This window comes from Amblyomma americanum, chromosome 1 (assembly GCF_052857255.1).
Source record: "Amblyomma americanum isolate KBUSLIRL-KWMA chromosome 1, ASM5285725v1, whole genome shotgun sequence".
In the NCBI taxonomy this organism is placed as follows: Eukaryota; Metazoa; Arthropoda; class Arachnida; order Ixodida; family Ixodidae; genus Amblyomma; species Amblyomma americanum.
The window spans coordinates 205,635,642-205,662,524 of record NC_135497.1 but is presented as its reverse complement, the minus strand read 5'-3'; the positions used below and the strand labels follow the sequence as shown (position 1 = coordinate 205,662,524).

The 26,883-nt window shown below is 47.2% G+C and overlaps 1 protein-coding gene across 1 annotated transcript; it reads right to left on the bottom strand.

Moving 5' to 3' along the window:
• Window positions 1-6,960: 6,960 nt before the first annotated feature.
• LOC144115528 (uncharacterized) lies at window positions 6,961-18,390 on the bottom strand. Its single transcript, XM_077649945.1, has 4 exons — window positions 18,318-18,390; window positions 14,596-14,983; window positions 12,347-13,458; window positions 6,961-7,153 (listed from the first exon to the last, which is right to left on the bottom strand). The coding sequence occupies exons 1-3, from the start codon at window positions 18,327-18,329 to the stop codon at window positions 12,380-12,382; spliced, it is 1,479 nt and encodes a 492-aa protein (XP_077506071.1). The 5' UTR covers window positions 18,330-18,390; the 3' UTR covers window positions 6,961-7,153; window positions 12,347-12,379.
• Window positions 18,391-26,883: the final 8,493 nt, after the last annotated feature.

Sequence of the window (26,883 nt, the reverse complement as noted above, 5' to 3'; positions counted from 1 at the left end):
ATTATTCTTATCGCGCTAAAAAACTAGAACAAATACCCGGAGTTATTATTAAGCCACTAGCCTTCTTTCTTTCTGTACCGTTTGCGTGCGGATAGTAGTTCTTTTCTTAAAACCATTTTAACATATAAATTGCTCTTCTACGCTTTCGAAATGCTCATGGTTAGAACGAAGGTTGCAGTTGAAAAAAAGCATGAGACCTTGTGCATCGCTTTGAGTACGATAATCCACAACCAGGTGTTTTTGTCTTGCCTGTTATTAGAAACCTAATCTTTCAAACTTTTGTTTCATTAGTCCATTAGGGATTGGTTCCGCATGCAACTGCATTTTCTAGCGCTCACTCTATGGTGACGAGTACAGAACGCGTCCTCATTGAGGGCGCTTGCGCACTGAGTGCGACCGACATTCGGTAGGTTGGGGCAACCTAAAAAGAATGAAAAATAATAAGCCCCTGCCTGCACCACTAACGTACAACAGGCTTAATCGAATTCAAAATAAATGAAAGGGCCCGAAGGCGATGTTATAAGTTATCACCTGTAGGTGGGGAAAATGGGAAAAAATTGGGGGGGGGGGGGGGGGGGTAAAAAGCTACATAGCGAAACACAGCCGGGGTAGAGCGCCCGGGAAGACTCCCCTGATCTCCCCTGGGACGTAGCGGAAGGGGTTGGATAAAAGGGTTATGGGAATTGGGGTAGGAATGGGGACAGCGAGTATTTTGCTCTGATCCTTCAATTATCTCGACTCCATTGCTGGCCTGCCAGGCCAGGGCACGGAGGGCGTCAAGATTGCCCAAAGGTGCGGTCCCGTTCACGGGATGTCCGACCAAACGCAAAGGGCTCCGAACGCCGGAGGCAGGAAAACCTAACCCGGGGTCAGCTACCTCGGGCCCCTCCACGACTTTGGGGGTTTGTTTCGGACCTGCCAGATCCTTGGCGTTGAGTGCTTTTCGCGGTTTTTCGGACTCCGGAAGTAGGTGTAGTGTGATCCGGCCAGTAGAGGCTTAGGTCGTCAGCCTATCGGCCCTCCGGCCCTCGGCACCATGGACTAACAGCTCCGGGCGACTCACATGTGCTTCCAACCAACCAACCATGCACTTATTTTCTCCCCGAGCTCGCTCTATGCCTAATGAGGAGGAAGTGTTCAAGGCTGGGCTGACCGGGCCACAAACCAAGAACCTGGATTAGGGTGAGATGACCCGGGCCTACTCCGCCGGTACTCCACAACATCGACGGTTTTTGCGCTGGTCATACAACGCCCCCTACCTCGGCGTCCCGCAATGACCCCAATGGCCCCGCGGTCAGCCGTGAGGCTGCATCCCCGAGGACTTCGCTTCCGCTCGAGGCGCCTGGCTGCTGTAAGCCCCCACGCGGACCTTGCCTCTCCGTAGCCAGAAACCGGCGCGTCGGTAGCCAGCCGCGCACGCCTCCGCGTGCAGAGGCGAATAGCATGTATTTGAAAACTTTTTGAACTTTGACACATTCCTTTCGTGCCAGATTTCGTGGGTCCAGCCTGGTTGTGCCCCCAGGTTTGCCTCCGTCAGGCATCGGACCTCACGGGCGCGACTGGCCCTCACAGTCGCCTGGGAGTCGCTGCCACTCCCGTAGGGTTTCGCATCCCGAGAAGATGGGCCCCGGCCAACCCATCTCCACCGCTGGCATTGTAACGGAACAAAGCCTAGTAGCCGAAACTACACCGGCCCGTATCCGGTGGCGGGGGTGGGGGGGGGGGGGGGGGTTACGAGCAGGCCGCACAGTCGGATTCCCCCCCAGTGCGACCTACAATGGAGCATTATAAATCGCGTAGCGGCTTCATAGAGCCGTCACTGAAAGTAAGTTGGGCTTCGCAAACGCCGCCACATTTGTTTGCTACACGAATTTTTCTGCGGAAAATTAGCCTGTGATCACCTCTCTAGACCAGGGACAAGATAAAAGTTGTTGCACCCTGCACGGCGCAATCAGCCTACACGCTGCGCTGAAAAACGCGAGAACACACTAATGTTTAAAAGGACACTCGTATGGAGAGAAGCAGTGGTGCGTTGCATGGCGCAATGGAGAGCTTTCGGCTCCAAACAAGTGCACAATGAGCGTGCTTTTGCGGCGTGACCGCCGTGTTTTCCTAATATCGCAGCGAACGATACCTGCTACTGCTATTAGGCTGTTTTCCCTAACGTAACCCACGGTGGAAGACGTCATGTCATTTCGGGACGATGAGGCTCAAGCAGCATTCTTGGAAGCCATCGAATGCATTGAGGATTTTAAGTTTCAGTTTGCTTTTCTAATATGGCTTAATGTAGTTCGGAGAGCTGTACTTGTATGAAAAGTTTCATTCAGATGGTATTAGGGCGTCAACAAAAATGCCAATAAGACGTCTCAATATCCAGAAAGGTCGCTTATTCTCAGCGCTTATGAGTTAACCACGCGAAAAGCCGGAGGCTTCAGATTGTACAGCCGTTTGGGCACACTGGTAAGGAGTATTGGTAAGCTAAATAAAGGGTCACGAAAGCGGCTGGTAAATGCGCGCTATTAGTCAATTTAAAACCTGGCAGTTGATTTGGACCTTTTAAGTCTTGCTTTTTTTTCCCCTGAGCGAAGACAAAAGTACGGACTTTAAAAAGGTAACCAGGCTGCATGGTTTATTTTTAAAATGCGGAGTGGCGCACTAAAATCCAGTATCCTTGGGCACAAATTTTAATTGTGAGGCAACTGTAGACTATTGTAAGGTACTGTTCTGGAAAGACTGAAGGTAATGGCCCATTCTTCCGATGCATAGGAAACTTCATTTTAAAGTTTGTCCTTCGATAGCATTTAGTAGTTAATATGTTTAGTTAGGACTTTTTGGGGAGCGTTTTCGGCGATTGCAAAAAGATAATAGCAAAAAATTGCAGGGGACACAAGCTCCGCTCTAAGGGCATGACGCTATAGCGCTAATACTTTAACGCCCATATATACGGAATTGGTGATTCAATACTTCACTTTCATGAATACCTGGGAGTCCTCATACCACTCCTGGCGCAGTCGTGCAGGTGTCGGGCCCTGGGACGGCAGGTGCTGCCACGGGTGGCGCTTGCGCGACCAATGTGGTTGCTCTTGCCGAGCGACTTGTCGATCACAGCCATTAATTTAACTGCCACCTGCCATAGTGGTCAATTTTCTCACAATGCGGTTGGCAGTTTGTAATGATTCCACAAGGTCACTTGACCTAGGTGGCCCGGCTAGGCTGCTTCTACGGCGATTTCTGCCTCAGAATGCCGATGACGACGACGCTGGATTTTCTGTAGAACGGCAGCCTTAACGCTTTCGCGTTAAAATGCAACCCTGTCGAGGGGAGATCTGCGGATATATTAATTGTAATAGTGAAATGTTTTGGTGTGTGAGCGAATTCCGTTCATAAAAACTTCCCGTTGAAAAATGCACTTGTCCACGATCTCTAGCTATGTACGCCCCCTTTATAGTTCAAAATGCCTGTAAGGTAAGGAGAATCCTTGTCCTCGGATTTAAACTTTTGATCTTTTCGGAAGACGTAAGGGCTGCGCTATATGGACGAGAAGCAAACCGTGCACCTGGTTACTTTTGGTGAAGACGGTACAGAAAGACGGACAAGCCTAAAGAGGTAGGCCTCCGCCCGCACGGCTGCTTTATCGCGGGTACAAAGAGGGTAGATTGGAAACAGAACCAGGCAGATGGGGTTGGCTCTTGTGTTAGCATACTGGCGGTGTTCAAGAAAAGTAACCTCGGCAATGGCCCATCCAGGGCCACGTAGCGCCAAAAAAGGCATTGCTTCTTACGGCATGCTCCTAAACACAAGTGTCCTATAAAGCAGTGTCTTGAGCCGATCATGGAAGGCAATCCGAACGATGCTCTCCTGCCTCTGCTTCTTCTTCAAGGTAGACGAGCAAGGTTTGGTGGTCGTCATAAAAGTCCGGCTGTACCTGAAGGAAATACTCCATTTTCCTCCAGGTCACACTTCGTGCACGTAAGTGACAGTGCACGTTGATTCTTCTTCAATCAGGCAAATTTGTAGGCAAAGTCGATGATAAGGTGACGCCAGAGAGCGGCTTTTTTCTCTCTGGAGTTTCCCTGCGGTGTATGGCAGATTCCAGGCCAGGAGAAGAAGGGAGACGCCGTACGCTACCAACACGTTTCCTAAATTTGTGCCCGTTAGGACGCCCATTGACTGCGCGAGGCCGGGCTTCTTGCGTAAAGCATTCCGTTTCGGTGTTACTTCCGACTCCTGTGTGAACGGAGATCCAGCGAAAACGCGAGGTGAATAACTGAATGAGAACTTATGGAGTTCCAGTTGAGGGATCTCGAGCTACAGTTGTCCGAGGGTGTCCGATTTTAGAGTCACTCTAGGATCATTCGAAATAATTAAGGTAGGGTTAAAAAAACGTTAGGACTCAATACCTCAAAGAAATAAAAGCATCTAAGCGTCACTCCAATGTCTACGTAATGAACAGCAGCAGAACATGGCATCCTGCAAACTTAGCTTGCCCAGTACAGACCTCAGAAGCAAATGTCACAAGAGCGGCAAAAAACAAAAACCTTGTTGCTGCTCCTTGAATCTGCAGCGTGTAAGCGCAAGTCTTCTCTGTTGGCTTTGTTCATGCACTCCGGCATCAAAGATTTTGGTTCAGTCATTGTCGTATACCATTGAGAGCAGACGCCTTGGATGACTACAAGGCAATTTATGCCCACATACTCTTGGAGGTCCCCCTGCTGAGGTTTGTCTAATGCAAAAAACAACCGCGCTTATCACGCGCCTCATGACCGGCTATGATCAAGTAGTCGCCTTGCGAGACACTTAACTTAAAAAGTGAGAAACAAAATCCACTGCTATGCTGACAATGGCTTTTCACTGGAGTGGGGTCGTTGGAGAGGTGTCTAGCTTAAACTGTACTGGGAATCACAAGAATTTACGAGAAGCTATGGTACAAGCTATGTACGAGCCGCCAGCGCACTCATAAACTGCCGTTAGCTCTCTGGGAAAACAGGGGCGAGGAGTGTTAACATTCGCTTTCGAACTATTCGCGCTTATTCAATATATTAACATCTTGATTCTAGACAACTAAGGTTATACATGCAAATATACGGGGTGAACTTCAGCGGCTATATTCCAAACATGAGCACAGCTTGTGATATGAAATGGATTAAATACACTGCAAGCTAATATTCTGTGTGCCAGACTTACTATCCATCATGTATACTGTATGCACTGCTCTACGGTAAAAATCGAAGCACGTTCATACTGAAAACAAAACCGGTTAGATTACATGTTAAAAGATTGTGGGGAATAATGAAGTGCGTATACTAAAATTGGAGACGGACAACGCATGGGATGTCCGCTCAACTCAGACGAATTCTGTTATTTTTTGTGTCCAGTTCAGCGAGCATTTATATGGAACTCACACTGTAGCTATTATAGAAGAATTGTAACAGCGTCTCAATAGTCAGTAATTAAAGATGACTACTCCATTTAAAAAAAAATACGGACGTAGCTGCTAACGCTCCATTACTGTATTGACGCAAGGCTACTGCTCTTAATTACTTGCCTCAGCGGTCTGCGCGAAACAACGAAATATCCTTAGCGAATAACGCGGAGAGCTGTTAGGTTGTGCTTCATCTTGTATGAGCCATTTTCCATGCTTTCGCGTGCTTTGTGTGTTTGTTTGTTTTTGTGCCCTGAGAAAGTGCACTTTGAGACAAAAGGGAAACTGCTCAATATTGGTTCTCTGCTGATCGATCTAGGAGTCAAAGCGGCCTATCTTATTTGTGCCAAAAAGTACGTATAGTATAAAAGGACGAGGCTAGCGCTGTGCGTGCGTGCGTTCTTTTTATGGCGTCGTCCTTTTGTGCTACGCTTATCATGTTCCCAAATGCATCAACCCACCAAATTATCTTCTACTCTGTTATTATTTAGTTCATTTGCGTTTCCTCCGCGTTGAAAATTACTGTGACCACACCATGCAAGTGATGCGGCTTTGTATCTGATGCAGGCTGCCGCTGACGTAACGCACACACGCTGCTCACATTGTTTGATCGGGTGAAGATGGCCTGCAGTCGTGCCTGTCATTAATCTTACCACCGGTTGAGAGACTCGGCTTCAGTGCCGTATAGTTGTTTTACAATCACGTGTAGTTATTTTTAAGCGCCTTCAGGGCGCTTATACCAGCAGGGGTGATGGCTACATCAGCTGTAGACTCCATGCCGCAGCGCGAATAGGAGCAGTTTCTGTCGTGCTTACTGCGGAGATCGACGTGCGGTTGACGAGTAAAGAAATAGGCTAAATTTACTCCTAACTGTACCGCCTTACCTTACGTCTTCTCATTCCCAAGGACGCTGCAGAGCTATCGACGTGGTTTATGCTGGTCGGTTCTTACTTGTGGTGTCGTGATCCTTTCCCAGCACGGAGGCTCAATGAACGCAGTTTTCATCCCATCTGAGGATGACATCGTCTCGTGTGAGCGCGACGTAAACCAGCTGTTAGTGGCATAGGTCTCACTTATCGGTCTATATCTAAAAGTCGCTGCTGCCGCCAAAGTGACTATTTCGGCGCTCGGTGTCGCAAGCTTGAAGCAGACGCTTCTTAGCTGAATGAAAGATGGCTGACATTGTGAGCACAAGTCATTATGTTGTTTGAGCATGTCTGTAGCTTGAAGCGGTTGCAGCTGTTATTTTGCTCATATCAATGCCGTTCATTATTGAAGCAGAACATATGCATTACTGAATCATTCACTAGAAAACGGCGGTTTCTCAGTTGATCTTTCATGGAATATATTTTTGGTAAAAATGTTATGTGCGTTGAAAAAAAAAACTAATGCTGGGTCATGGATTTGTTACGTGCCAATGCGGGCGTTATGCACATCGGACGTGCTGTAGTGGAGGACTTCAGATTATAATTCCTATCCGCAGCAGCTTTCAGCAAATAGGCCTAAGAAAAGAGATGAATCCGACTAACTGTATTTATTACGAAGAGTACAAGGGGACGATGGGGTTGCAGAAACAGGCACACATGATTCACGCGATGTTTCTGGGAGAACGTGGTACGCATGAAGTAAGCGAAGAGTGGAATGCATGCTTCGGGTATCCTTGTTGATGGCACAATCGAACACGAGGAGGAGGTATGTGGTCCGGCTGTTCTGAGGGCCGTGGCTGGTCATCTGAAGAACAAAAACAAAGAAGCAATGTTGACGCAAATTATATTCATAAGAGCATACGCAGCCGGATACACTGAGTTATTAAGCTTAGTCCATTTGGGTATCATTTAGCGCAAATGTTCACTCCACTTAATCAAAAAAGACGACAGGAAAGTTTCGTTTAACACTCCAAATTCCCGGAGTGATTTCGGACAAAAATATTTCTTCATTGGTGGCAATTATGTTTCAAGTCAAACCGTTCTCTGAGTGATGCAGGATATCTTGCCATCGTGACAGAAGTCGACACAAACACTCGTAAACCTTGTCAAGGCCGATTCAAAGATTACAGCGGCCAACGTCAATGGCCGTCCTAAAACGTGGTGCGCTGCTCCTGAAAAAAATTTCATGTCACCTACATCCGGCAATGAGATAGAACGCTTTTTTTTTTTACCAGCGTCGCTGCTCGCATCGCTGCTCACAGGTATCCTATGAAATAGAAGGCAGTCGCGACGACCCTGTTGGCAGAGGACCCTTGCGAGCACAAAGCCGGAACTCCCAGTGCTGTCTCGATCACATCTTTCTGTCCCCCCACTCCCATAGCCTTGCGACTCAGCCTGAGCTAGCGTGTTCCGTAGACTTTTGAAGGCCGCTGTGCATACGCTACTTATTCTTTACAGGATTCTCTTTACATCAGGCGCCGTACACGACGTGTTTCACCAAGATTTGACACAATGTTTAAAAATAACCTTTTTGAGTCAAAAAGTGATTTTTTCTGCATAGCATTGCCAGCGTCGTAGCTCATCAGAATAATGCTTAGACGTGCTAACAAGCAAGCTGGCTAACTATTAATGAATAGCTAGTGTTTAACTATTACTGTTAGGCTTCTTAATTATTGGGAGGCATGTAGCCCAGCGTAAGCAATATACCTGTCAGTTTTTAGAATTTAAAAAACACTGTTACCCTCGGCGCTGTGGCCAAACCAATTTTGGCTACATCCTGCCAAAATATGTGCGCTTTAGAAAGCTTGCAGGCAAAGCAACCTCCCCAGAGCGCTTAACTCGTCGAAATAGCCAAAATTTTTTGGGCCGCCCTGCCGAGGGTAATCGTATTTTCGAAATTATAAAACTGATATGGATATTACTAACGGTGGGCTACTCGCCTCTCAATAATTAAGGAGCCTAAAGGTAATAGTTAAAAAGTAAGCCATGCAATATTAGTTAACAATCCTGCTGGTATGCACGCCTTTGCTGTGCTCTGACGTACTATGCCGATGACAATGTTATACCTTAAAAAGCGCTCTCATAACTCAAACTGGCTGTTTTAAGAAAACTGTCTAAAGTTTTACATGACACATGCTGTATATTGGTCAAACTGGGAGATGTGTTAACAAGCGGCTGGTAGAGCGTGAGAACAGCAAAAAAAATCGCTTTCGCAAAGCTGTAAGAAGTGAGAATGCGGGCATGAAAAGGAGCACGAAAGGAAGAGAAAAGATGATCCTCTTTCCCTCACTGTATTTCGTTGTAAGAAGTGTAAATGCGTGCGGGTTTGCATGAACACACACGTTTTATTCCGAAACAAAGATAGACTGACGCGAGAAGTCATGGAGGCTTTCAATATTCATAATAAGGCCGCAACATTCATCAGTAATGCTCCTGTGACCTTGTCTGACAAGGAAGTGGGGTATCTAGCCTTCAACATGTCACTGACGTAAATGTTTCGGCTGCGTTTATTTTTTTTCGACTGTTTATTAATGTGCACTGTTTCTTCGATGAATTAGTCAGCGCTGGTCTGTGTCTCCGCTCCGTCCGGTTTTTGATGCGCTGTTGACGTGCAGTAAATATCCCGACATACGTCTCCTGTTTCTTTCAAAACATGTTTACATTATGGCAGTTTGTTTCTTTATTGCGATATCAAAAAAAGTGCACTGAGTGCGAAGTATATAAGGAACTAACCCACTGGCAGGCATTAGTCATGTTTTATAACTTCAGCTAAAAAACTAAAAATTAGCTAAAAGTCCCGTGTTAAGAGCAGCGTTTAGCAATTCCAGTTAAACTCTTGAGGCATGAACGATATCGGAATCGTAATGAAAAAGATCATATCTGCATAACATATTCATTTTACAATAAGGTAGAAGAAAAGTTCCGCTAATTATGAGATGCAGATAACGAAGTATCTTGAAAAACTAGTTGAAAATAACTTGCATCACACAATCAGAAAAAGCTGATAAGCTCCGGTGAAAGAAAAAAATGACGGCGAATATTCCAGTTCTGTATATTATGCACGAAGATCAAGAGCAGCAGCAGCCTCAAAGTTTCAGCTTCAAGCACAGGCTTGCGTGTCTTTTAACAGAAGTCCGTTTCCTGCATCAGGGGCTCGGGGCTTTATTCAAAACAGCGCTATTGCCTCAGAGTTACGCACTCAAGCGGGAAGAGTTCACTCCATTAAAGGGCTCAGGTAAAAACTTTGCATTACAAAACATTGAACCATGAAACAGTTCTGGGTTCAGAAATGTTAATGTAACCTGACGCGCTTCCCAGTAAAGAACTGTCTGGACTGGGTCACTGACTCCCCAACTTATCGTATTTGATCGTTTGTCTTCTTACATTGCGCCATCGCATGTTTTTCACACCACCAGGTTTCATCTGGGTCTAAGAAAAAAAGCAGGCGCGAGTAATAATTGTTGATTACTGCAGACACAAGAGTGTACGTTGCATATGGAGACACGATATGCCCAAACATTGATGGTCCCCTCTGTTCACCAAATTGTTTATGTTGGAGAAGGATATTTCATATTTATCCCACTAAGTTCACCTATAACGGAGAGGAAAAAATTCCAGTTATCTACGTCAAACACTCGGCATGCAGCTGCTGCAGAATGCATGCCCCCCCACCCCTTCAATTTCCTATAGAAGGCCCTCCATTCTGTTCAGGCTATCTTGTCCTTCTTCTTCGCCGACTACTTTTTTCCTCGTCTTTCATCTCCCCCTTCTTGAAAGCTCGCCGAATTAACACGGGTAATCTGTCGTTCCACTTCCACGCCCATGAATGCCGTGCATAATACGCGGTCATTCAACAGTGCACGCTTTTATAGACATGGGTGCCATATATTGCTATCCAGGTGGGCTCAGAACTGTATTTTATAAAAGTGAGCCATGCAGTGAGGACGCAAAAGTAGGGCTGCTAAAATGTAGCGCGCAAGCCCTAGCGTGCATTTCTGCATTAGACATCGCATTGACCAACGTTTTCTGCTTGATCGGGACCTCTGCATTCTGAATCGCAACGCTCTGCTGAAGCTTCTAGCTACACATGAATCAAATCTCAGAGCCGCATATTTTGTTTGCGTGTCAAATTGTGAACTGAATCTCATCAACTTATTCAAGACATCTGGTAGGTACTTGGATTAAACACATTGTCAGCCACTCCTTGAAAATCAGCGTTCATGAAACGTGAAGCCAAAAGCAAGGTAACCGAAACTAAAGGAGCGCTTGATGACTTGCGGCCGATGGCGCCAACTAGTATGGTTAAACAGAATGGCTACTCGAAAGAAAGAGTTGCGTTTTTATTTAGTAACCGCCAATTGTTTGATGTTATTTTTGTGTCAGTAATCACGTTGCCCCTTGTGTCTGTGTAAGAACAAGAAGTTACAACGCGCAATGTTCGAAAGCTGATGCCTGATGGTGAAGTGAAAGGTTGAAGACAATTATGACTTTAGATCTTGTTTTCATTCTTGCTGTCTAATGCGGCATCCTGCCTCCCCCCCCCCCCCCCCCCGCATATTTGCGCTCAGAATTCACATAACTCTGGTTGAGAACGATTTGCAATACCTTCACAAAGGTTTCTTAACGCCCCTGTCCCAAGGAGAAGTAATCGTACCTAGAAGTAAAACTTGCCTTGCCGCAAGCTGTCGCTCACCTGTTATGCTATACAAACGCCCCCTGTACATCACAGAACAATCCGTCAATATGCGATAGCAAGAACTCACTTCAAGTACGTAACTGTGTCTCCTCAATGTCTCTATGAAGCCCAAAGCCATAAATGGAAGGTAATTTTTCCGTTCTGCTCTCTCCTTCCACTCATTTAAGGCTCAGCGTGTGTTAGATGCAAAGCAGTTGGCAAAGTTTCTGATTCTTTGTAGGTCAAAAGTATAAATTTTCGCCAACTACCATTTTGGCCAACCAGCAAACAAAATGCGTGCGAATAGAATGAAGCTGAAGCAATGTGGTTGCCCCTCCTCTGAACCAAAGAAGTTACCTTGAAGCGGTACTAATCTAGTCGCTAATTTTAGAGTCGAGGTTAATTAATCGCTTCTCACACTTCTGTCGACTAAGAGAAAGATTAAAATACAAAAACGCAGACAGCAAAGACAACAAGGACCCTAGAGGTTTTCCAACTGCTAAATAATAAGAGTTTTGCCGTAAACGTTTATCTGGCGCTCAGAAGTCAAGCATGCCATCACTTTTAGAAACACATAGCTGTGGCTCCTAACGCGCTACGTGAGCTTGAGTTTCCATAGTCAGCGGACCTGAGGGCAGCGCTACCAAGCGCATATTATTTAGTACACACACAGTGCGAATTCCACATGATCTGTGAGCAGCGTGGGAATTACTTTCACGGTAATGATCGAGTTTTGAAAGTCACGCTACTGGGCGTTTGTTTTCACATCTCCAGTTTTGTAATCAATTTTCATGTTGTTTTTATCCCGCACTATAATACTTTCGAACGACATACCCGATGACAGTATGCAATCTCTGAATATGCGAGAAGCAAATATTTCATATAGCTAGCAATACTTAGCAGATATACCACTTTTTTCTTCTTTTGCTTATATTTCATCTTTACATTTTTACATCTGTATTTTCATTTTGCCACTGCAAGCTTTGCATTTCTTGGCTTGTGGTGATGTTGCATAATGCATGCTGTTTACTTTTGTTTTCCTTATCATGTACGCCATTCCTGCTTCGGCCCAGCCCTGCAGTATTTCACTAGTAAATACAAAAAACTAAACACCTATAAAAACCGTGCGATATTAAGGCCGCTAATTTTAGCACATTCAATAATTAGCAAAAGATTAAAAATATTCATTCTTGCTTTTGGGGTTCGCCAAGAGTTCTATTTAAGTGCCATTTTCGCCTTTTTTTTTTCAGCTATTAGCAGACGTAGCGTCGGAAAGTCCTGCATATGCTTGACTTCCAAATTGTCACGATTCCAAGATCTTACCATGAGGTTGATGCATGTTTCAGGCTGGGATGTCTACCACCAACCCGCACCGCCTCCTCCTCCGGCCGCCCCGCCTGCGGGTTGCCAGCCGCCTCCGACATCCCCACCAGAGGGCTGCCAGCCACCACCGCTGCCGCCGCCGCCTCCCGACTGCCAGCCGCCAGACGAGCCTCCGGACTGCCAGCCAGCTCCAGCGCCGTCACTGACGGCCGCAGGCCAGCCTGCGCCTGCTCCGCCGCCGCCAAGAGTGGCTCTCCATACAGCTCCAGCTGCAGCGCTGGCGACGGTACCATGGCTCACCGCAGCTGCTCCTCCGAAGCTGCTTACTCCGCCGTGACCACCACCGTGGCCTCCGTGGCCGCCACCGTGGCCTCCGTGGCCGCCACCAGCCCCTCCGCCGTCAGTGCGGATGACAATTATGCTCTCGGGAGCGCCACCTCCCGAAGCGCCGTGCTGTCCTCCACCGTGTCCGCCGTGGCCGCCTGCTCCACCGTGAGCGCCGGCGCCTCCGTGACCACTGGTGCCTCCGTGACCGCCGCCACCATGCGCTCCACCGCCGCTATGGCCCCCGTGACCCCCGGTACCTCCGTGGCTGCCACCTCCTGAGCTAGAGCTCAGTGTCTTGATTATGTACACGTGTTTGGTCGCGCCACCAGCAGCTCCGCCGCCGCCCTTGCCACCGTGGCCGCCTCCGCCGCCAGTCTGCCATCCCCCACTTCCGCCACTCTGCCACCCGGCCGAGCCGCCACCGCTTGGCCATCCACCAGCGCCAGAGCCGCCACCCCCGCTGGGCCAACCACCAGAGCCAGCACCGCCGCCACCGCCGCTAGGCCAGCCTCCTGTGCTGCCACCAACTTGCCAGCCAGAAGCACCGCCGCCTCCGCCGGCTTGCCAACCCCCAGCACCTCCTCCAGCTTGCCAGCCGGAGCCGCCAGAGCCACCACCAGCCTGCCAGCCTCCTACAGCGCCTCCACCATGGCCAGACTTTCCAGCACCGCCGTGTCCACCACCGCCATGCCCACCGCCGCCGCCGCCGCCACCGCCACCGGTGGTGGTTACAGTACGAATAATATAGATGTGCTTCACACCGTCACCACCACTTCCGCCATGACCTGCTGAAGTGAAATTTAGTTGGTTGGAAAGAAGAGCCGGCTGGTGGTTACAGTGTCAGATCCATGTTATCAGTTAGCGCTGTGGACTGTGACACAAGTCTCGTGTAACGCATGTTTTCAATAAAAACTTAGCTACAGCCCTGAGATCATATTCTAATTCTGCCAATGCGATGAAAATGAAGATGCAATATAAGAAAACTCAGTACGACACGCCTGGCTCTAACCAAAAAAAAAAAACAGAGAATCTGCAGAGCACGCGTCTTGAACTGCTTTGCCACTAGTTTATCTTGTGAAGGATCTGAACAAGGCTTCTAGTTCATTTCCGACTGCGACCGAATTGTGGCAGTTAAAGATGACATATAATGCTATTGAGAGAAATGCACTCACAGTTTCCGTAACTGTTGAATTGAATTATATGAATTGCCATTATTTTTCCATAAACCTACAATTTATGGGTGATTTAAGGAAAAAGTTGCTCACGGCAACTTGACAGGCCTTAAACCCAGTTTGTGGGCAGCAGCAGCAGCAAGCATGGGCACTGATTCAGAATTGGCAAAAACAATACATAAACAAAAGCTACAACAAAAAAAGATATGTTGGCTTACACATTGTGCCAGCAAACGGAAATGCAATGTAAGAAAAGATTACAATAAAAAGCTACGCAATCCACAGTGTACACCTGAGCAACAAAACGGTAATAAAAACCTTTTACCAAGTTAACTTCGTGAGGAAAAAAAACATGATAAAGCCTAATATCAAAAGGAGATTTACAACAACAATAGTCTACATCAGAAGCAGTCACAAAAAAGCAAGAAATCAAAAAGGCATGCTCAAATATCACAGAAATACTCATATAAACGCAAGACACGACAAGAAGTGGCATCTGTTATTACGTGTTAGGGAGTTTAACAGGCGTGGTAAGCGATGGTGTAACATTTGAAGAGCATAGTTAGCGCAAGGATGCAGCACATACCAGCGTTCAGGTGACCGTGTGTTGTATTCTGTTCTGTTTGTAATTAATTGTGTTAAGGACATGATGTGTGACTGTCATTGTTTTTCGTCTTTACGATAGGCTGGCAACAGCCTGAAATCTAACAGAGAGTGCAGTGCGAGTCCTCAATATCAAATGCAACTCACCGCTTCCCGCTCCGGCTCCGGCTGCGGCACCGAGGCCTCCTCCCTGCCATCCACCTGCTCCACCTCCGCCAGCAGGCTGCCAGCCAGCACCACCTGAACCTCCTCCACCCTGGGGCTGCCATCCGCTTCCCCCGCCGCCACCACCGCCACCGGTGCCGCCTGACGCCTGCCAGCCGCCGCTACCGCCGCCGCCGCCACCAGCTCCGGAGTCACCACCTTGTGGCTGCCAGCCGCCACCGGACGAACCACCCTTGCCGCCACCGCCGGCTTCTGGTTGCCAGCCAGAGCCTCCTCCGCCGGAGTCTCCCGCCGCATCGCCGCTGCTGGGACCTCCGTAGCCTCCGAGGCTACCGGCTACCGTAAGCCCGATCAGGGATGCTATCACTATCTGCAAACGAAGAGAAAGGAACAGTCAAGCATTTCTGCTATGCAGTGTGGGTTCATTGTTAAAACTTTCTAACGCCACCTATTAAAAAAAAATTTCGCAACCAAAACTATGCATCCTTACCCTTCCGCCCGCCTTATAATGGCTAATTCTGGACTGTGGAAAATTAATTGATGCAGAAGTGCACACCCTCCTTGGACGATTTTCGATCCGCCAGTTCATCATGACTAGACACATTTCTGTGGCAAACACATTTTTGGCGGCTGTAACGGTTCACGATGATTCTGGCGTCACTGCGTTCATTTTCACTGAAAATCAATATATGCTCCCTCATGCCTTCCATATATATAAAGGAAGATGTTGGTAGCTACTTCCGTGTCAGATTTGACATAAAACTATTTATTAGCCTTAAAAATTCAGTCACTCTAATGCGGCGAATCATTCATCTATTGACCGCATTTTAACCTCCATATCAAAGCATTTTGCACGCTACTAGTCATTATAAACAATTAACAACTAAAAACAGTGCTTGCAACTTCCAGCCGCTGCTTTTCGCATCACTGGGCGTAGTTTTTTTTTTTTTTTGCTTGTTGGGCAGAAACCGAGCTTTAGTGCTAAAATTAAGTTTCCATCTTATTATAGAAAACGTGCAATAAGACTATGGAACAGCCTTACAATTCTATGACGGAGTTTCACGTAATACAGTACAAAAGTGGATGGTCATACTTATTACAAGTTCCTTTGACGATTACTGGATAGCAAAGGTTTTCGTAGAGAAAATGTCGCTTCGGTGGTGATTCAGTGTGCGGTAGTTTGCACGTCGGGGGCACATATTTACGCGGCTTTTTTTCTCAACGAGTGCGTTGAGTAAAAGACGTAAAATACCCTCTAAAAATTTTAGGTTGCGTTTACGTCATTTCAAAGGCTTTATTTTCAGATGATACAGGAAGGGTATGGTGTGAACAAGATTTTTCAAAGTCCGTTGTGTGAAGGAAGGTATTAGTTCTTTACCTGGTACGGAAGAAGGCATTTATCACTGCTCTTCAGCCAACGCTATACCAACATTCATCTATAATGTCCCTGCTAAGCAACCTCTCCACGCTTCCAGTGATGCGTGGTGCGCACCATGTAGAATTCAAATGGAATGACCTTCCAGAAGCGCGTGCGATCCGAATCATTGGCAGGGGCGAGGGTCTTAGTATCATCTGTGACCCGTTTAATGTGGTTATTTTTGATCACCGTAATTGCAAGTACTAATTATGTTGATATCATAACGTTTTCTGTTCATGTAGCGGGCCAATTGCGGCTGCAGTCGTGTATTGAGCAATGCTGTTTGGGGTTCACTCGTTGATCGGGTTTGTTTTCGATATATACTCCTTAATCTTTTACTAATCTTCTTCGCCTGATGCCAGCTGATTAATGCGTCACCATAGCATGCGTCTACTCTTTTGTCTCGCACACACCAAAGCGAGATTATTCTCGACATCTTCCGAACAGTTAACTTGATCTCTCCGGCACAGCGTTATGCCCCTAAACTTCAATATTTAAACACAATCTCAGGGCGATGTCAATTCAATCCGAAAAAAAAGTTAAAGTTTCGTTTCATTAAGTGTATTTTGAGTTGCACTGAATCAGTTACGACCACATCCTCACCTCAAACAAGAGGCTTCCTGAACTGTTGCGGAAATACTAGATCAAACGCATACGTCGTGATCTATTCATGCACACAATCAAGCAGTCAGGTTATTTCCAGAGGTCTAGAGGAGCTCCCCACAAAGCACCTACGATTCGCCGCAGGCATCGCTGGCAACACATGGTCAGGGCGCTGAGGCAGTAGCTGCCAAACGAGGACCGCACAGTTCTGACCCGGTTAAGGTGAACTCTGACATCGCTTGAGTGCACCTTGTTTTTGACGGTGCGTCATTGATGGCCTACTGTCTCACGACGCGTGCGCGTCCCATCGTTCGTGGCCCGGGTCGGTCGCAGAGCGTCATTACTGAAGATGGAGACGGAAATCGCGTACGACCATTCCTCCTTCATGCCCTGCATGTTACCGAAAGTCTGTTCAGAAATGCAGTTTCCCCTGCCTCGCGCGCCACTTCCATTGTCCTTTTATGCATGAAAGAATTGCACTGTGATCGCCATGAAATGTTGGTAATTTTACATTGAAACCTTTATCGTCTAGAAAGGAAAGTGTTCCTGCAATTCTTAAGCCTTTCTCCTACAAGCCTAATTGCAAAGCGTGCATTCTTTTACATTAATGAGCGAATTCCGGGCACCAAGACAATGCGCATTACACATACGCTTTTGCAAGCCATCAGAACGCGCTTGCTCAGTTTTCTTCGGGTAGCCAAATATTATTTAGCCGTTTGCAGCGTAGCTGCGTTGATTGTGCTGAAAGGTTTCGCTAGGTTTTCTGCTCATAGATTTCGTTTTGTTTGTGGAGTGGAAGATTGAATGGAAAATTATACAAAAGCAAGGTTACAAAGTCACACCAGGGAGCGCGGGGGCATAGATACAAGGGTAAAGTTTGAGTGAGACAAAATCGCGTTCAAAAACTTTTTTTTCGCTTTCTCGCATTGTCGATAAATTTAACTTCTTCCTGCGCTCTACGGCTCAGTTAAGGGTTATATACAGCCGGTTATCAGTGTACTGTTATTCTAAATATTGCCCGCAGCACGGCGCAGAGGGTCAGGGCTTGCGTCGTACTACGAACAACGAACCGCTCCCCTGTTCCCCATATTGCTGTCATTAAATTGATGGATCACTGGTGATTTACACAAACTTGCGAGCGAGCTTAGAGTGAACCAGCTCAGGGCCTTTCTTGTCAGGAGAGAGATTTTCATGCCGAGCAGTAGAGAGATAACGATCAACATAACTTGATAGCTGCGAATTGGAAACTTGGTGACAATACATAAAGATTCGGAGCTGACGAGAGGAGCAGAACTCGAAGCCGAGCAATGACAGCTTTCGTACAACATTTAAAGTTTTCTGTTTTTCTTGCAGTTCACTGCGAACATCGAAATACTTAAATTAGGCCGCCGAGCAGCAGCTTCAACTCACAGAAGTTAGCGCCCATCGCCAGAAAGTGCGCGCACTGAAAAACGACAACCGGAGCAGAAGCGTTGGGGCCCTAATAGCAACTGCCAGCGGATAAATTATGGGTCAGTCCCGGTGTTCCTTAACGATCGCTCTCGCCGATAGGAGTGTACGCGGGCGGCCTGAGCAAGCGCGGGGCTGCTGCGCCGGGGGGGCACGGTCTGCGCTAGCGCCATGGCGGGGGCTGAGGGGCCCCGCGCTGGGCGGCCCGAGTCCGTTCACGTGCGCAGCCACTTACCAGAGACCTCATGGCTGCTGCTCGGAATCGGCGAGCTGTGCGCGCAGGAGCTCCTTGGCGTTCCTTGTGCGCGTCCCTCGACTGAACGTTGTCCTGGTCCGGGGGGGTCCCGCACTTTTATACGAGTGGCCCGGAGGAGGGACAAACAGTGCACCTTAGCGGGCCCCGCGTACCCCCCCGCGGAACTCTCACACCTGCGCTTCGTTTTGCTTTCCCCGCTTGGAAAATAATAAAGAGACGGCGAGGACGACGGAAGGAAAGGAAGCGGCGGGAAGGAAGAAAGAGAAAAGTAAGAATGTGGCACGCTCCAGAAGCGCTTGTCGTCCGTTCGGGCCAAGAGGCGCGAGGGGCCTTTGCTAAAGGTGAAGTCCCCGAGGGGTCACACACACACACAACAAGTGTCAAGCAGGAGCAGTTCGATCGAAAGGGAAACGGCTGGGAGAGCGGAAGAGCCATGGGCGTCCCTCGCGGCCAGGGGAGGCGCACGCCGGCGAGGGCATCCTTCAAGATAGCAACGCGGCCAGCCCGCGTGCGCCGCCGCGGCGTGCAGGCAAACGGCGCTTCCTTTGTTGCCCGGTTTGCGCTCGGAGCGTGCCGGCGAGTCCGCCCGACTTCCCCGGCTCTCAGCTTGGTGCTCACCATCCACTTGCCTCTTCTGACGGCCATGGCTCCTTGATCTGGTCGTTCATTTTTCTTCGTTCCATTTATAGTATAGGCTCTGTAATACCTGCTTCGTTTCGCGCACCAAGAACTATGTTATACATCAAAGAGGACTCGCAGTAACTCATCATAAATAAAATGAACTCATGACAGGAATATTGTAGAAATCCCTGTTCCCTTTTCTTTTTCTTTTTAAGTACATTTTGCTGTTGTTACGACACTGCCAGCTTATAAGCTGCAGTCTTTTCCCAGCACGTGTGCGAGCATAGTCATGATTTGGTACAGGTTTTGATACAGGCTTCAAATGTTTCGCCCGTTTTGATTCTTATTGTTGCTGCATAATGCAGTCACGGGCTGAACACAACCGAGTGTGTTAGAATTTAGGCGAAGGCGTCCTCTCACACGAACCATTTGAATAAAAAAAAGGAGATTTTTTTTTTAAAGAAAGCTCCACCTAGCCTCTACTCCGTACGAGGCACTTGGCGTACGCTCCGTTTCTTGAGCGAACTGATGACGTTTGCTCCCTGTTTACATAAGAAAGCAACTGCTCACAGAAAGCTATTATATTTCCGATATGTAAAGCAGCAGGCGAAATTAAGTGATTTCGCTTCGTTTTCTTTATGAAATCTCGATTTCCTTGGAGGTTTCGCTTTAATTTTTTCATTCCTTGTTTTCGTGTGCGATGTACAGCCCCCGTCTAAAGTATTCAGCCCAAGGGGTTTGCTTGTGAGGCCTACAGCCCGCCTCGTTACGCATCCTAAGCGACAGTATATCTATCGAAAGAGGAATGGCTTCGCGTCCTCCGTCCTCGCAATGTTTGAACTGGTAGATGCGCTAGGGAGCCCGCTAAATAGCTCAGAAGCAAACCCCCTGGGGCTGTATACTTTTGACGGGGGCTTTACTTCAGGTGAGACTTCGGTACACCAAAGATAGGCCTTAAATGCTTGCGAATGGGTCCCGCCTTCCTAGAGCTATTATGAGGCACTGGTTTGAGCATCGACCTGCGCGTCAGCACTTAACCTAGGAAAAGGATCACACTTAAATTGCGCACTCTTTAATAGAGGGCAGAAATATTCAATTTATTGAAAACCTTTTTAACCGCATTCCCGTGCTGCGGGTTACGTTGCAGGAACCCGTAAGCTCCCTGTTTGTTATAACCGTAAGGTTAATTTCTGTTGTCTACTCTCCATCCCTGGAAACCATTGCCGCCAGGTGCTTGTGCGTCTCTTCTTTTGTAGTAAGTTGGCTATTTAGGATGTACTGGATAGTCACTTTCATGTTTTTCTTCAGTGAAACTTGCACACACGCACTAATTGTCGTTTTTAACCATGGTATTGTTCTCTCATATTTCCATGTAGATGGTGTCCTTCGCAATCTTCTTGCAGTATTCGTGCATATAGGATTTTATCTTTTGCTATGTTAAGCTTACGCTGTGCTTATGTTTTCCTTGACAGAGTGAAAAGCTTCATTGTGCATTTAGCGGGAAACAAGCAGAAAACACAACTAGAATTGTGCCATGGCTTCCAGCCACTGAGCGGGAGCACGGTTACCCGTCATAGGGCGTACTCCGAAAGATTTATCTGCCCAGAAACCTCGATTACTGGCGATCAGAGTCAAAGGTTCAGGTCACAGGTGAACAAGCCACGCACGTAAGGTCGTCCTAGTTGAGCGGTTCGCGCGGCCAACAAGAGAGGCCGTGATTATTTATTATGCTTCCGCGTGGCTAATATGGCGTGGTTCGCGGCAGAAAAACTCGCTAGATTGCAGATAATTCAGTGTCATTAGGCGCGCACTGTACCTTCCATCGAACCTCCCATACGCTGTGAGGTTTTGGCTTATGCATCTCCGATACTCTGTCTCATAACTCGCTCGCAATGGAGTAAAATCTACGAACGCGGAGATACGGCTTTCGCAAGTGTGCAGTTCCCACGCGTTCGCGAGCAAGCGCAAGGGTCTCGAAGCCGTCACCTCGCGCGCACATCCTCTGCTGCACTGTCAACAAGTTGTAAGATGGCGTATATTGGAACCATAGGTCACATTTTATTTTGGCCAGTTTGAGCCGCCAGTCGCCTCTTATACGGTCTCAGGCCGATGTCACCGGGCCGAGGCACCTGAACTGCTTGACATGGTTTACGCAAAAAAGCGTACAGGCGCTAAAAGACGAAGACAAGCACACTCAAGACAGGACAGGCGCCAAGACTTTCATTGTCTGCTTGTCTTCGTCTTCGTCTTTTAGCGCCTGTACGCTTTTTTGCGTAAACCATGTCAAGCTACAACCAACTAGCTCAAATGAAAGTCTTACCTGAACTGCAAGTCCGCTGGGATTGTTTTCCCTTGAGCTCTTCAGTGCCTCAGCAGCCTCACAAGCTACCGACGTGGCTCAGGAGTCTTTACGTTGGTGGCGCTTGTGGGGGCAGAAAATTGCAACCGTTACACAGCTGCAGACTTACGCCGTCGACGACCGGTCAGCAGATGTCGGCTAAATTTATAGGACACTATGCGTGCAACTTTACTCAACGATTAGAGCGAATATGCCCACATTTCGTGAAGGTTTTCCAAAATCTAACGGAACAGGAGGAAGAACATATGTGCGTTTTTAAAATATTAAGATCGAGCAACTGCTACCTGCTGTTAAAAACCGTGAAACTGGGTCTGCGAACGCACTGTCTGCAAGCCTGGCATTATATAAGAACATAACTGAAAGTGGTTTCCTAGCAGGACTAACTGCAGACTAGGCACCAGTCTGCGCTTTATTTATTTTATTTACTTATATTTCATATACAGCAGCCTTGCAGCGCTATGGTTGCGCAAGTCAGCTGGCACCGCGCTAAAGCTTTTGTATTTTGTAACTTCTTGCTCCTTCTTGGGTCTTTAACTTCAGCAGAGTTTTTCTCTTTGGCTGCTTGTTTTATTTCGTCACTGTGAAACTTACCTTTTAGTAGCAACTTTAGATGACAGCACCTTTGCAAGGAATGCTTCTGGCTCACGTTCTCAACGAGCTCAGGCAAACATAATCTCTAAACCGCGGATAACCTTAGGCCGAGCCCGTGATCGAACCTTTCCTAAACCTTCGAAAATTTTCTCTCCTAATGTTATCCAGCAGTAAAAAAAAAACTTCACCATACCATAGCTCCGTGCGAGTTTCCAACTACCGCGGGGGCAAACAGAGCAGTTTCGTTTTCCGATGCCTCAGACCACTAAATCATCGCCGCAGAGTTTCGCGCTATGCGGCGTAACTGCTACAACAGCCTTTGTTAGCGGTTAAATTGTCCTCTGTGTCATCCATCATCAGTTCGTTCTGCAATTTCAAACACTCGGCGACAGTAGAGCTACGCGGTTGCCGTGCAATGAAGGAGATAAAAAAGCTCCACTATGTCGGCGACGGCACATGAAGGTGAGAAAGCGGCCAAAGTGTTGAACGCATCGCTAGCTCCTAAGAAGATCGAGCGAGTGCTGTGGCGCCTCAAGCAGCTAAAGCAGCCAGGAACGCTGAGCGTCGTGCCCAGCACGAAAAAGAGAAGCGACTGAACGCGGTGGCACGCAATGTACTGAAAGCGATGAGGTACGTACGTACACTGAGCGCGATGTCCAGTTAAGCACAGTGATGAGTGGTGAACCTCCTCAAGCCGTGAAATTAGACAGGGAGGTCATGAACGCTACTCAACTTAAAGGACAGATGAGTGCAAAGGCGGGGGCACGTTCAACAAGCAGCCAACGGACCTGGACTATGCCCCGAGCGCGACTACAGCCACCTATGAGTCCTAGAATGTGTTACGCTTTCCATGCAATGCATTTCATGTTTTACGTACTCTCTACGACGAGGCAGACCAAATGCATTTTAAATGGGGCTTTATGAAATGTTGGCATTCTTTATCAGAGCAGGCTACCATTTCTGCTGTAACATTATGATTGCATAGCAAAGAAAAAGCCTTTTAAGAAAACCTTATCAAGTCCGAATAGAATAAAGCGGTCTCCGCCTAATGTTTATCCACAGCTGAAGTCCCCAGGCACAGCCCACACTCAATAGTTTTCCGTGCAAAACGTACAGTTGTGACATGTGCAGATGTGCAGATCATGCCTACTTTAGAGGTTAGAGTCTTATGCTCACACCAAAAGTGGTGTATGGTCACAGAGTTCGCATTCAGGTATACAGATCACCGTTATTTGATGCATTCCAGAACATTTCGGCATAAAGAAGCACATAAATAGTCCAGTTATATATTCTGTGAAAGAAAAATAAAACATAATATTTATTACAATCAACTGATACTTTTCAGAAGCCCATTATGGTCGTATTGCGAGTCTCTGCGAAAGAGCTGTTGGGCAATGTCCCAGGTTTTTTGTCGTAAAGAGCGGCCGTCTATCTAATGCGCTCTGAGCGTCATCACTTTCTGCCCACGTTTCAAAATTAAATGAAGGAAGCCTTGCAGAACTCGTGCCAAAATAAAATAGAGACGTCGAAATGATAGCGCTGTTAATTTCACTCTCTCTCTTGACGGCGCTGCACTGCTCCCAGGAAACTGAAGTGCCATATTTTACGCACGTGGTTAAGCGTTCAGTCACATGCACATACAGGTCTTTTGTCTTCTCTGGTTTCGTTCCAACCGATCGAGAGGATTTTTAGTTTGATTCAAGAGAACTAGATGCATAGAATTAAATATTAGTCTGCTGCAACTTCCCAAACGAAGAATCAGTGAGTCGCTAGAGCATTCCACTACAAGGTGAACTCTTGGCATGGGATGGACTCTTCTCTGGCTCTTGTGCCCTTTTTTCCGATTAGGCCTGAAAGTAGAGAAAGTAGAGAAAACAGTCGGTTAGCAAATCGATTTCTTGTCATAGGGAGCATTGGTTCGATTCGGTCCCAGTGAGTTGTGCATGAATGTTGAGAACTGATGACCAAATAGGTCTACTCAGGCAGTGAGAACGTTCTGTGGCTTGCGTTTTCATCTCAGAGCTCCCTCGCAGAGCACTGCCTTATGGAGGCGGTGATATTTACATCCAAAACACACTTCTTTTCTCGACGTCTCGTCTGCACCTTTTCGTGGGTCTTGAGGATGGTCTCTCAGACAAAGAATGTTCTCGAAATAACAATGCCCGCTACTGCTGAAGAAGGCTAAAAAAGTTTTGCTTTTCTCATGGAAGCTTCCGCTCGGTCTTCAGCAAGGAGGTTATCTTCAGCCAACGACAACTCATGGACACTGAAAGGGTTCGTGAGAGTGTCCTTTTCTGGGTGACCGAAAGAACAATGAGCACTGTGCACCGAGCCGCTTTTGTGGAAAATGGTCCGCGTATGGAGTGCAAACGCTTTGACAATGCCTGAACGTTTCACAGTGCGTCTGTTTTGCAGCTGTATCGCGGAGCTCCTTGCAGACCTGCATGCGAAGCAGGTCAGTGGGCTCGGAATGGAGATCAAAAGGCGTATTTCACCGAATATCGTTACAGGATATCTTAACAAAACACTCGGTACCTCTGACAAAGCAGCTGTATAGAGCAAGTGTTCTCACCGATATGCACTTTACACGATTTATTACTCTCAATTTTTTTAGATGCGACGGATATTCCGTACAAAGCACCAATTTTTCCGGTTCAGGGTTTTACCCCTTTCTTCCATTTAAGGGCAAGCGCTAGGACAGAGGTTTATTTCGGACCCAAGTTTAATTTACTCTTTTTTGGATAAATAGATGAAAGGGCAGTAGTCTGAAAAGTTTGTTTTGAAAGTTGAGAATTTGGGCAGCTACGATTTTCAGCCACGCAGTTATAGGGAGATGGGAGAACTGCATCCCAGAAAATATTGTGTGAAAGTCAGGTTAGTTGTGCGGAGTTCTAAGTGATGTGAGGGCATTTTATGTAAGCAATTGGCTGCGAAAATTCGCTGATATGCTATTCTGAACGCTGCATGCCACTATCCTCAAAGACGAAGGGCGCAGTTTTCAAAGGAGTGGGTGCACGTTCTAAAATTCTAATGAAAGGGTGGCGAGAGGGCAGCGGGGGAGCGGGGGGATGTTTTTATAATATAAAGAAGTAATGGCTATATTTCTAGGGAGCATGGTCGAGCACATGGCATAAAGACAATCAGTCGTCTGTGAATGCTTCGTTCCCGCAGCATCATTCTAGCCAAATCGAGGAACAAAAAGGAATTGTGCGGCACTGTTCAACCAACAGTTCCGCTTTCGCAACTCCATCCGTATACAGAGAGGCACAATTCCTTAATCGCAACGTGTGTCACCACTCAAACAGTACAGCGCTAACTGTTGTAGATCTAGATAGGCATATAGCGAAGCATATGGTAGAAAATAGCGATCAGGGGAAGTCGATTTGTTGACAGCATTGTTAAAATATGCATAGTGCTCAATAAATTCAGGATGATTAGCATGCTCAGCTGAGGTTAAGAGCTCTGAGGTTACACTAGTGTATTTTCTCTGCCGAAAGCAGTGCAGATCACTTTTCACATCAATTACATGAGCGGTAAGGCTCGCATGATGGTATGCAGCTCATTTGTCCGGGACGTAATTCACAAGCTCTTGTAAAAGGCACTGTAACTAAATGGTCATGATAGTTTCGTCGCTTCAGCTTAAAAAATTATTTCATCAAACTGTGCAGCGTTTCTCCTCAATACTATTCACTCTCCGAAACTGGCGCTCTATGATCATATTTTCAATTATACATTTATTACCAGTACCTACTCCCTAGGGTCTCAGGCTCTCCAAACACGTAATAGATTCAACATTTAGCAAGACATCGCTGCGATATCAATAGGCTTCATAAAAAAAAACTGGATGGCATGCCAGTCGTGAAAAAACGAGTTACGCTTACTGCTTGTCGGAATAAAAAAAGAAGACCCGAATGTCCCGCCCTGTGGGCGCCAATCTGCCCCTGCGCTTCGCTGGACGCGTGAGCAGGTATGAGGCAGAGGTAACTGCCGAACGTGCAGTCAGTCAGCTATAAATGGCGCAGGAGGGGCGACTATTGACAGCTCGAGTTTGGTTGCAGTTTTTTCGTCCAGGAAGTCTTCCATCACAGCTCGCTTTGGCGTATGCATTACACGGCTTCGATCAGTTATGCGTCGTTATCTCATCACGGAGAGCAACCGACTGAGGCCAGGAAACACTGTCACACTTGTCGACATCCGACCTCCGCACGCACTGCCACCGCTAGCTACCCTCCTCGCGCACGCTTCGCAAGCGTGAGCCATTCTTCTTCCCTACCGGAACATGACGACAGGTCTTGTTTGCACGCTGGCACTTTCCTTTGAAGATGCTGGAAGCAAGGCGCGTGGCCACGTTTACCCTTCTTCCTACTCTCGACTCTTCACCGTCCGCCTCACGTGTCTCAGGCGACCCATGCCAAAAATTTCAGTTATCTGGGCTTTCATGTCTTCTTTGCCATTGAGAACATTAGGGCAACTTATGACCCAATCTCTTCCAGTCCTTGATCTGCAGTCTTGTTTTCAGCGTGCCCTCACGGGAAGCTCCTGTGCGTACTGATTCCTCCTTCACGAGTAATATAGGACACAAAGAGATTTCTCGGTTTTCTCCTTGTCTATAAACAAGCAATGAATTGTGAATGCAACCACATTCACATGAATCCCCCCCTCTTACTATTGTCAGAGTTATGTGTCGTTTTACTTGGATCAGTCTGGGCTTCTTGCCAACGGCGCTGCTCCTGCTCGTCTCTGAGCTTCGTTATTCAACTTTCAGAAGATTCGATTTTTTTCTATTGTGTAGCTTGTTCTTTTCCTTCAGTTTTAGTTCAGCACGTGAGAAATATCTGCCATAATTCATTCGAAAAGATCGCGTCTAAATGCTTGCAGCGCACACCTCTGTATTACTGATGTCACTTACGACCATGTGGATTACAGGAAATATTTCTTCAAAAATTATTCAATGGTCTGCGGAAGAACTTGCAA